The 12,372-nt window shown below is 30.2% G+C and overlaps 1 protein-coding gene across 1 annotated transcript in view; it reads left to right on the top strand.

Moving 5' to 3' along the window:
• The first annotated feature begins 2,527 nt into the window (after window positions 1-2,527).
• LOC148281031 (zwei Ig domain protein zig-8-like) overlaps window positions 2,528-12,372 on the top strand; it is a 59,346-nt gene continuing 49,501 nt past the window's right edge. The window contains exon 1 of the mRNA XM_088227436.1: window positions 2,528-2,762. Within this exon, the coding sequence (XP_088083562.1) occupies window positions 2,654-2,762 (109 nt within the window). The 5' untranslated portion in view covers window positions 2,528-2,653. The remainder of the gene's footprint in view (window positions 2,763-12,372) is intronic.

Raw genomic sequence — 12,372 nt, 5'->3', positions numbered from 1 at the left:
GCAGCGATGTTATGCATTTTGTTTATAATTTGTCGTGGTTTAATGGGATAATGTGCTGCTGCGTGGTTGTGTGGTTCAGTGATAGTGTAGAAATGTTGATAATTAATTTATAGGTAGTTTAATGATAATTATATAAAAATAAATGTTAGGAAATTCATATATCATAATGTTAACACAATTTTAAGATGTTTATTTTTATTATTTTTAAAAAGGTAGTTAAGGTGATTTCCAAGATGTGTAATTTTTTTCCTCTGTGCCTAGGTCAATCATTCTCAAAGTAGACTTGTGGGCGCTGAAGGTTTTCGGGGAGGCGTTAGAAGGTCAAAAAAAAATCAGGGGCGTTGAGAAGGTTAAGGGAGGCGATGTGCTTTGTGTTAAGCTTTTCAGGGTTATATAAATTTTTTCATTCTCAAAATGGGTGGTGGGCGTAGTAGGTTTAAGAACATAGTTTAGTTTAGGTGGATAAAAAAATACAGTTCTGATTGAGAGAAAGAACCAGAAGTTTTCAATCCGATGGCTGCTTTCAGGTAGAAGTTCAGAAAAAAAATCAAAGGGGGATAACTCCACCACATTATTGTACTGCTGACAAATTTATCTTCCATTCTTGAGGTCCTGGGTTTGATTCCAGAAAGCGTGGATAAAAAATAGTGGTAATATTTTAATGTTTTTGGACGGGCATCTGAAACTTCAAACTGATCTCCTTACAATTCTATATCATATATTACGTTGAATTCCATTTGACAATTCAGTGCTCCACGCATCAGTAGCTGTAGATAATGGTTTGATTTTGATAATAGTCATAGCCTAAGGTAGTTACAGTTATTCCATAATGTATTACATTTTTCATAAACACTAAATTTTATAGTGAAATTAAAAACTTATTTATCTACAAATATTTTTTTTACATTTTTTTTTGCACCACAACAGGCCAGGAGGCCTAATTACAGTGGTGAATTACACCACAGAGAACCCAGGCTTGAGAAAAATCACATTTTTTATTTTTGTGTTCTTACCGGGAATCGAACCCGGAACCTTCCGTGCGTGAGTCAAGCGTCTTGACCACTACACCACGGAGGCCGCCTAAATACATCCAATAATACTGTTGATTAGAAAATGAATCATTCAACCAAATATGTTTCGGAATAACCGTATCATCAACATGATATTACATTGAAGTACTTTTATAAATATGTTAATATTTCATTTGAATAATAGTAAAAACATCTCGACCAAAGTGGCCTGGAAGTGAAATGCATTATTCAAACAGAAAAAAGCCGAAGAACTCGATGAAAACGGTAAATTAAAGCGCAAACATCCAATATTAGAAAATTCAGTTGAGATTTATTTAATGTCTTCGAGAATCAGACTCAAAATTGTTTTAAGCATGCTACTTATCAGTTTTAACATGACAACTGCGCAAAAGCCGGTTATTATAATATATATATATAAATATCATTATTACAACATATTAAAAAGTAGTAAATTTGATTAAATGTGGCGTGTTGATTTAATAGGAAAATTGAAAGTTTAGCATTATTTATGCAGCAATTGCTCTGGTCAAACATTTCATTAAATGTTAGTTAATATTTGTATAGAATCACCTACCAACTTTTCTACGTTGACTGGTTTCAAGACGTGTCCGTTGGTGTTAGATTCGAATGAAATGTGTTCTGTCAGCTTTGTTTTGGTTTGATATTTTTGTGCAACTTCTACTTTGTTGAAGGTGTGTAATGGTATTTGCTATTAGTGGAATTAATGTCCCAATGAAAAGAAAATTACGTCTTGAAACCGGTAGACAAAGAAAAGTCGGTAAGTGGTTATATGCAATTATTTACTAACATTAATCAAATGTTTGACTAGAACGATTGCCATATAAATAATGCTATATAATAAATTGTCTCACTAAATCAACATAGCAGGTTCAAATTTAACTTTGTCCTCATTTAGATATTTTTATCACTAAATTTTAACATCTAAAAAAAAAAACTAAAACACTGAAATGAAACATATGTCAAATTTGTTCCTAATTTAAGTACCTTTTTATTTGCTTAAGTTATTATCGTACGTAAATTTTGCATTGGTCAGTTGTATTATAAAAATTCACTCTGTTGCCTCATCCCCAAACTTCTCCAAGTTGTCTTCTTTTATTTTCTTATATAATATTTAAACTTTACCATGTAATATATTCTTTCATGATATTTGTGAACAATTTTAACTAGATGTATAAACCATTATTAATATTTTATTAACACCTGCTGTTTTTTCTTTTAAAAAAATATACCAAAATGTATTTTAAAAATTAATCGAGATGTATCTTTTTTTTCAGATGTGTACCCGAAATAATAACAACATAAAATTGACTGTTATAGTGAGTGAGCAAGTAATAGAAAATAAATTTTTAGAAAGTTTTTGACAAATGTAAAGGAATAATATTGACAAGATTTTAATGGAAGGTTAAATTAACATTAAAAATTATTTAAATGGTAACTTTTAAAATATTTCGCTAGTAATTACATAAATAATAAAATGTATTTTGGCAGTTTTTTCATGTTTATTATTTGTTTTGCGTCTACTGAAAGTGACAAATTTAATTTTATGTGCAATAGTAGTGAGCGATCAATTTGACATTTGTTTGTCCAGAGCCAACTCTGGGATGTATGATCACAGGGGGGGACTAGGAAACGGGCGTAATCTTCAAATTATTACTGTTGCCAAATGGATTAAATGGATATTGGCAGCTGTCGTACTGAGCATAGAAACAGGTAAGAGTACATTGTTTTTCTACAACATAGTTTAAACCCGGTAATCCATATAAAATAACAAAAATTAACTTGAGTATAGCCAATTTTATTTATTTACTTACAAACAGTTTGTTAAAAAAAATTGTGACATAAGTCCCAACTCCATGAACTAAAGTCCCATGTTGAGTTGGGACGAGTAATAAGTTAACACAAACATACGAGTATATCAAAACAAATATTACATAGGATCAGAAACATAATAATAATATTAAAAAATACATATATGGCACATTGATATGGTAAACAGCTAACTTAAACACCAGGAAAATCATCGAAGAGTTTCCTTCTCAAATCCCTCCCACTAAGGAAAACTCAGTCCTTAACTCCAATAAAAATGTTGATAAATTTAATATACACAAGTCCGTTTTGTAATGTAACTAGTGGTAGTAGTGGTTAATGCGTTATGGTCAAAGCTCTGGGTTCAATTTCTGGCATGGTTGACCTAAAATACTGCTTAACCCTCTCGTGCACGAACAAGAAAGTTCATTAGTATGAGAAACTGGATATAAAAAATGTTTTCTTTCACGCGGTAAAAATAAGAACAATTGATTTTAGAGTAAAATATCTCGAAAACGCAAAAAAAAAATTAAACACTTTGAACCACGATACAATTTTTCACACATCAACCAATGATAGATTTCTAGTTTTCGGGAAACCAACTCACCAATGAGCAAATTCAATGACTAGAACTTTTCTTTTCTTGGAAATTTGTTTTGTTGTAAATTTTCGTAGTTTGATAAAATAATGTGCTACTGCGATGGTTAATGTGTAGTTCAGTGATTGTGTTTGTAGGTGATTTTGCATGAAACCTTATCAACAAATCTTTCGGTTTTTTCAACAACAAAAAAAATATTATCTTTGCAAACTTTTTCGTTGCCACTTTAATGTTGTGATGAAACTTTATTGAATAAAACCATCGCAGCACCTCTTTTTTGATTTTGTCAATAGTGCCTCCTAGCTTACTTGACAGTTCTTGAAATGTATGCATCTATGTCCGTGTAAAGTTTAACAGCACGTTCGCCATTCATCGCATTTTAATAGCATTGATAAATTAAAACTCTCTAACCATAGAGAAAAAGCAGTAATTTTTCTTCAGGAACAACAAAGATCATGTCATTATTTATTTATACTATTACATCATAGTAGTATTATTGCTTTCTTCATTGAGAATATGGTAAGTACACAAACTGTTTCTTAACTGATATTCCGGCAGTTTTTCTGTGGTTCTTTTATTCACAATTTACAACAGAGATGAAGAACATTTTAGAGAAGATAAGTTAGACGTCTAGGCATCCACAGGGCTTATGACCTGTCATTGGCTTGTTTGAGTGGCCATTTTACACAGTTTGTAACATTCACCATTCTGCCCAAATTTGAACATTTATATTCCTTCAATTATTACATCTGTTGATTTTTGTTCAAGAGCTTAAACCTTTATTTATGCGGATGAGATTTATCTAATTGAATTTTTTCACCAACATACTAGGCAACGACTGAAAAAAAAATTGTTTCAATTTCTGCCTAGACTTCTATATTACCTTTTCTGAAATGTTCTTCATCTCTTTTGTAATATGTTGTAATAAACAGCTTCCTCAGGAGTTGAATTTGGTCCTTAAACACAAAAAATTATACAAACTCAAAACATTGTTGATAAATCCACCTGGTCCACGAAGAAGTATAGAATTGAAAAAAAAATATTTCTAGGCGTTGACTAGTATGTAGGTGAAAAAAATCAATTACATAAATATCACCCGCATAAATACAAGTTTTAGGTCTTTAACTTCACAAACATCAACGGATGAAAGAATTAAAGGAATATAGATGTTTAAATATGGACAGAAAGGTGAATGTTACACATTGTGTAAAATGGCCACTTAAACCAGCTAAAGACAGGTCATAAGCCCCGTAGATGCCTAGACTTCCATACTACTTTCTCAAAAATGGTCTTCATCTATGTTGTTAAATGTTAGTAATAACAGATTCCCAGGGAGTTGAATCCAGTTCTTTACTACAATATTTATTTTATTCAGTCAAGTCCACGGTCAGACGCGAATTGCCGACAAACTGTCAGCAACCAAACCAGAAAATGCGAACATTATGACTTTCAAAGTAAGCAGGTATAGGCAAAAGCATTCGGAAGAGAAACATCCTCAGTACCTTTTACGTACAAAATTCAGCCAACGTAATTAAATTTTTAATATATTTTGATATTTTTAACACTTCTTAAACATTTAATATGGTAAATATTTCTTATTTAAACACTTTATGTACATTACGTAAACAATTTACACACTTATGCATAAATACAAAAATGCGAAATTCTTGCGTTGAGGCATTTTTTATTTACCTACCCAAACAGTTTCAGCCATTAAGAAATAATAATTATATGGGCATATGTGTTGAATGAATAAATTACCGGGTTGTGGTCCCGTGGCTTGTATCGTGGACTTAATTATTTTTGCTTTATTAAGTTAGTTTATAACATCTTAAGAAAAAATATTCACTTTAAATAAATTTACATTTTTTTATCAAAATTTCTCAATTACATATTTTTTCAAATTGATTTGAAATATTTAGATCTTTTCTATCTCTTTTACTTCTTCGGGTTACTAATTGTACAGCTTCAATCCCTTGTACAGTGAGTTTTGAAATTCTATTTTTCTCCTCATTGGTTCTCTTTCTTTTTTTTATCCCTTGTTTCATATGTATGACATAGTTGGTTAAATTTTGTTGTGGTTTTTAGTTTTTTTCATCCCCTTAATTATTCTATGCATAAAAATTGCAACATTATTTTTAGTTTGCTGCTTTATTGTGAGCAAGCCAATTTCTTTGTGCAGTACTTCCACATTAGAAAACATATTCTTTTGAGTATAATTCTTATCGCCTTACTTTGAAGAACACTACATATCTATTACATTTTGGATTCTTCACATATTTTTTTTTTTTTTTTTGACACATATTGATAATTTGTTTTGAAATTCAAATATCAATCTAAGTAAACTCCGAGATATTTTATTACATACCCAAAATTTATATTTACAATATCAATATTAATGTTGTATCCCTGGGGTATATTTTTTCTTCCGATACATATTCATATATTTTGTTTTTGCGACATTTTATTTCAATTTATTCACTTTGAACCATTTTGATATATTTCCTAAATTGTAATTAACCTTTTTTTATACTGTGTCATATTTATTTTCCGATGTGTAAACTAATGCATCATCCGCAAAAAGTTAGATTTTGACAATATTTTAGAGAATCGCCGATGTTATTTATATATATGATAAACAATATGGGCCCTAGCACTGAGTTTTGGTGTACTCTTTAATTATTTTTTATTGGATGTAAAATAATATTTTTCACTTTTGTTTTTTAAAATATGTTATTCAAGTTGCTTTGAAACTAATAACAGGTATTTCCTCTTATTCAAATATTTTTATTTTTTTTGTATTCTTGTTCTTTCAATAGTCTCAAATGCCCTTTTAAAATCTAAAAAAACTGCTAATTCGTAATTATTTTAGTCGATTTCTTCTTCCCAGTCATTTATTACTGTGTAAAAAGGTGAGATCAGAGGTGCGAAGTTCGAACCTCACTCTGCCACAACTTGACTCCTATTTTCTAATTGTGAGTTATTTACAACTAGTTAAAAAAGGACCCCTAAAATTTAATTATTTTTGCAGTCATAAGAACGCAAAGCTTTTTTAAAAATGAAGTACACAATATAATTAAATACCTTTCGTGTAATATCTTTATTTTACTATTACGGGAGAGATAAGTGAAATACAAATAAGGGAATGGAAAAAATTAGGAAGAAATCGCGTATGCTTAATGAGAATCACAAATTAGTTTAATTAAAATAAAATGTAACAAAAAACATTTGTCTTTTTACAATATTATTACAACCGAGATGTTGAACCTTTTAGAGAGTAAAATTTTGAAGTCTAGGTATTTGCAGAGTTTTTAACCTGCCATTAGCTAGTTTAAGTAGACACTCTACACATTCTGTAACATTTACTGTTTTGTCAATGTTTGAAGATGCATGTTTCTTAAATTCATCTAACTGTTAATTTTTGTGACGTTTTTGTGAAGTTATTTGATGTCACAAACAAGCGTCATTGAAAGGTTTGATTTGAACCTTGTAAACTGTTTTTATAAATCTAGAAAAAAAACAAAACATCGGCATTATTATAGAATTTGGTGACTTTTTTACACAAAAATAAACACCCCCAGTTTTTTCAAGGTCCATTCTTCCATATCACACGAAAACCGGGTCAACTTATTGTTAAATAAAACACGATGAAGCGGAAATATTTCTTTCCCATACACAAGACCCTCATTTTGTTCAATATCCAGAAAATCAATGACTTCACCACAATCCCGTATTTGTTGCTTTTTAGATAAAACTTCGGCTTCTGAATACAACATAGGGATTGCGAAAAATGTCTTTTGAAAAGCAAAAATCCAAATTGAATTTATATATATGTGCGTGTACATAAGGTATGTTTTTACTATTTAGATACAAAATACCTATACAATAACTAAAGGCATCAATTCAAGAATGTAAATAAATGCCTTGACACGAGTCTTGCTCAGTGAGGTTTTTCAAGACACTGTAAAATTAATAAGATTAAATTATAATGACATGTGATGCAATAGAATAACAATCCAGAAAAAAAAAAGTAATAAATAATAAAATTCCAAAGAATAATATGTTAAAAAGATAATAAGATCTAAATATTAAAATATAAGTTATAAAAATTTAGATTTATACTTAATCAAATATAAAAAATAATAGTATCGTTGAAATCAATAGAAAAATAATATATATATATATAAACATTATTGAAATGATAATTGAGATATGGTTTCTAGAAACTCATTCTATACTTAAGTAAAAAATAGTAGTAATAAATTATATGCCATACAAGAATGAGTACCAAATTAAAAAATACAAAAAGACATAAAAATATCTGACAAAAATGTCAATTTTTGCTAACTGCTAATCTTGAACTTTAAAAAAAAGACAACCTCGTCTCTATCGATGTGCAACAACCAATTGCAAACATTTTTCTTATATCCATTAGAAATTTCTGTTACTTTTGATTCGATAAGTTGAAAGTTTTAATTCTACTTTTGCATATCGTATTTATTTAGTTGGCCAGTGAGTTCTTGGGTTCGATTTTTGATAACTTTTTTTACTCTTCCAAGAACAATACCTGAATTGTAAGACTTGTCATCTATTGTAAAGAAAAAATAATCGAGGTACGCTACGATTAATGTACTAAAACAGGGCTGTTTTTCTGTAATTGTTTAGTTTCTTATGTTATCGTCTGCAACGGAAACGAAAACGAAATAGGATTTTGATTGCATTAGATTGATACATTCAGTTTGAGCGCTTTTGAAAAAATGATCTACACTTTGAAAAACCGGAAAATACTCATCAATCTAAAGAGAAAAGTAAACGCAACATGTGCGCTACATATGCCCTAGAAACGGTAAACCAGCTCAAATAAAGCACCAAAAAACTACGAGTGATACAAAGAGCCATAAAAGGAGGCATGTTAGAGATACGTTTGAAAGTTAGAGTCAAAAATGAAGAGGTGAGAAGAAGAACAAAAAATACTTACATTATTTACCGCATAGCGACCCTAAGATACCAATGGTAGAGCCAGGTAGAGAGAGTGATAATGATAATTAAAAAAAATTAATTTGAAATTGTACGCTGTTTTGGAATACCCGGTACGCTTTGCTTTGTATGAAAATTTATCGATGAACTCAATGTCGACCTTTCCACCGAAAGTTTCCCCATTTGCGAGAGGTTATTTTTTCCCGCGGCTCCATTTGTTTAGGTTAGATTGAGATTTCGAATTTACAACTACAATAAAAGTAACTCACGCGCGTAAATAATGCATTTTCACTAAAATTTTCAGCGTTCAAAAACTTTTCACAAATTTCTTTTGGTATTGAAAGTTAACCTTTACACATAAATACATTCCTAAAGTATTGACTGATAGAAAGGAAACAATTGATTCGTTTATAATTTAGTCTACAAGAACTTTTATTCTTCAAATAACTATAAAAAAAAAAATTAAAACCGGCAACGTTTTAATATTTTCTTGGTGTTAAACATAAAAAATTCTTATTTACAATTTAAATTTGTTGCCTTATGGTTATTTTGATGTGGCTACTATATCTAATTACATGTAAGAAACGTCATAAAACGTTTGTATTAAATACAAAAATAATGACGTTAAATGACCTTAGATTTAAAAATATATGTAATAAGAAAAAAAAATAGAAATCGGCTTCTTAATCAAGAGTTTTTATATTAATGCTATGTAAAGAATGTGTTTAAATTCGAATTAAATATATATTATTTTTTCATGGTATATTCGTTTTTCTTAATGTTTTTTTTTCCTTTTTTCGACTGAGCGGACGCAGTATAACTACTGCCCCCTATTTCGACTGTAATTGTTTTAAGTAAAGATATTTATTTTGAAGTTGAATTAATATTTATGCTGGTAAAATTCATCAACTAGCCACAAAATTGATTTGGTGCGGTTTTTGTATTTATTAGGTTAATTGGTTGTCCATGTCTCTTACTAAAAAAAAATATTGTAAAAATAATAACTTAAAGAATAATAATCGAAAACCACAACACGATAAAGGAAACGTTTTACTGTAATCAAATAGAGGAAAAAAAAAAACCTTCAGAAATCTAACGTCATTTAGCTTAAAGCTTTAAGGATGAAGAAGTTTAGCTCTATGAGAAATTAAATACCATTTTTTATCTTAAACGTGGTTAAAATTAGAGCATATTATATGGCAAAGTTTCTAGAATACATATGCAAAAAAAAGAAAAATGAACTTGTTTAAACTACGTTACAAGCTCTTAAGAATCCACCTATGATAGTGTTGTGATAGATTTTTGGTTAACGGAAGCCAAATTATCAATCAGCAGAACTCAATGAAGAAAAGTTGTGACGTCACAGCTTGAGTAATTTCGAGATTACAAAACTTTAGAAAATCATAATGTGGAAAATATGATACTTAAAAATATTTAAAAATAAATTTAGACTTAGTTTGATATTCAATTGACAAATAAAAAAAAATACAAAACCAGTCAACTTTCTCATTACTGCAAATTTAAATGATAAAATGTTATCGTTTGAAAATAGTTTACGAATTGCAATGACTAAATCACTGGATTTTCGCAATGAATAAGTTTCTGGTGAAATTTTAATAAAAGCCTATAGGATGTTGAATAATAAATTGAATAAAGTTCAAATCATAATAAGTTTAACAAATTAACAAAGTTTTTTTTTCTTTAATGGTATTAAGTATTTTATAACATTCAAACAAACTAACAAAACCGTTCGACTCGGTGTTTCAGATTTATTTGCAACATCGAATGTTTTATCGGGATGGAAAATATAAGGTTGCTTACAAGTTCAGTAAATCTCTTTGTTTTTCCTGGCTTCCGCACAACGTGGCCGAACGTAATCGCCTGTTGTAATGTACGATTTGTGATATAGCTAATATTATAGGGTTCGCGTCGCGTGTAACTTACGACGTACGCGGAAGACCAGACGCAGACAGTCCGGTAACACCAGGCTAAAAAGGTCAAGAATTTGTACACTAGTAAACGAAGTGTGTAATAGCCATGTAACGCTTTTTACACGTGGGTTAAGGACTAGTGTTTCTGCTTCAACTACAAAAAGGCTTTTGCCGTCCAGGGGTAAACAGTGAGACACGACCATAAATTCCATACAGCCGTAGAGTTATCTACTCATAAACAATAAATACACGTCAGTAGCAGATATTTTTGCGATTTATCGATAAACAAAAGTGTCTTGGGATTGTTTGTTCGCTTAACTAAACATAACTATGAGAACATGGTGAAATTGAACAACCTTTTACGATATTACGTCACAGGGGGCCTAATGTTATGTCCTACACGCGGCGCGGCGGAGTTTGGTCCAAAAATGCTGCAAAAATAGCGCAATACGACACATTTTCGTCCCCTTTGAAAAATAATAAATAGCAAATATCTCGACGCACTGGATTTGCAACAAGGTATAAGACGATTATTTTAATAATATTGATTTGTTAGGGCGTTTATGAAATAATAACACAATTTTATTTTTTTAACAAGTAATATACAAGAGTATTATGATCTAAATTTGTTGCAACAGAGACAAAAAACACTTTTGAGACAGGATATGAAAGTCTAGGCATTTTCAAGACTCATGACTTGTAATTGGCTAGTTTAATTGATTCCCGCTAGTTGCAAGAAAAAAGTCAACGCTCACAAACCTCTAAAATAGAGAACATCAAAAAATTTGTACATGATTTTTGTAAAATTACTGGTAATAAATTTATGTACACTTACAAAAGTCAATGTTAATTTAAAAAAAACGTTTAATAACAGATTTTATTCTTCAAAATTCCACTTAACATCCCCTCCAGGCAGATGATGAAATAGATCCAGAACTCTGGACTCTTGACTCAATTGCTTCTTTATGGTTAAAACCCTGAAGAAATCTGGAGGAAATTAAGTGGAGATAAGTTTCCCTCGTTGCGTATTAATTGGTACGTTTGTCTTCTATTCTTGAGGTCTTAGATTCAATTTCTGTCAAATAATGTGAAAAATATTGTTTTTAAAGGTGGTTCTACGGTGAAATATTTCATTGTCCCTGGACTGGAACCTGAAGTGTAAGATTGTATCTTCAATGTTAACAAATCAATTCATGTACGCTGCTATTAGAGTACCGATGCAGTGCCCTATGCATCACTGGGTGTAGATAGGGAAATAATGATGATGAATAAATATTTCATATCAATATATTGTGAAAAATGTTAATTCAAAATCCGAAAAGAACGCACGCGAAAAAAACACCTTGATTGTGATATAATTAATTGAATTTTTTTTTAAACTGCAAAATTTCATTGTTCATAGACTGTCATCTGAAGCGTAAGACTAATCATCTAACCTACAGTAACATATCATCCTATTTCTGGCAAAAAGCTTTAAGTAAAAATTTTGAGTTAATATTAGAGTAACGTTAAATTTAATACGCTCAAACAGAAAAAGTTTTTTTTTATTATCTGGACGAGTGTAGAAGTTTTTAAAAAGCACGTACGTAAACAAATAAAAAATAAATTTGGCAAAAAACTATGTCGGTAACAACAAACAACCACTTATTGTCGAATTATCGGAAAAAAACGCTAATGTCGAGTTATAAATTAACTATAGTAGGGGAGAGTTGGATATTGGCGCGCGGTTAATAATGGCGCGCCCCCGTCTATCTCCTAAACAATGCAAGTTTGAATGTAATACAATTGGCTTGGAGTAGGATTCCAGTATCCACTTGTTTAAGAAGCTTCCGGTGTCTTAAACGTGTTGGACTAGTCGATCTTGGTGTGTTTTCTTATAATTTTTGTTTGATTGAAATATTGGAGGTGTGTGGTATTTATTTATTATTTCACTATTTGTTTGATAGAAAACAGAGTTGAATTTATTCATGCTTACATTAAACAATACATTTGTTAAATTTTCACAACA

This window comes from Micrasema longulum, unplaced genomic scaffold, assembly GCF_059751315.1.
Source record: "Micrasema longulum isolate JH-2025_06_02 unplaced genomic scaffold, ASM5975131v1 h1tg000503l, whole genome shotgun sequence".
Taxonomy (NCBI): Eukaryota; Metazoa; Arthropoda; class Insecta; order Trichoptera; family Brachycentridae; genus Micrasema; species Micrasema longulum.
The sequence above is the reverse complement of the archived record's forward strand: the minus strand, read 5'-3'. Positions and strand labels throughout refer to the sequence as shown.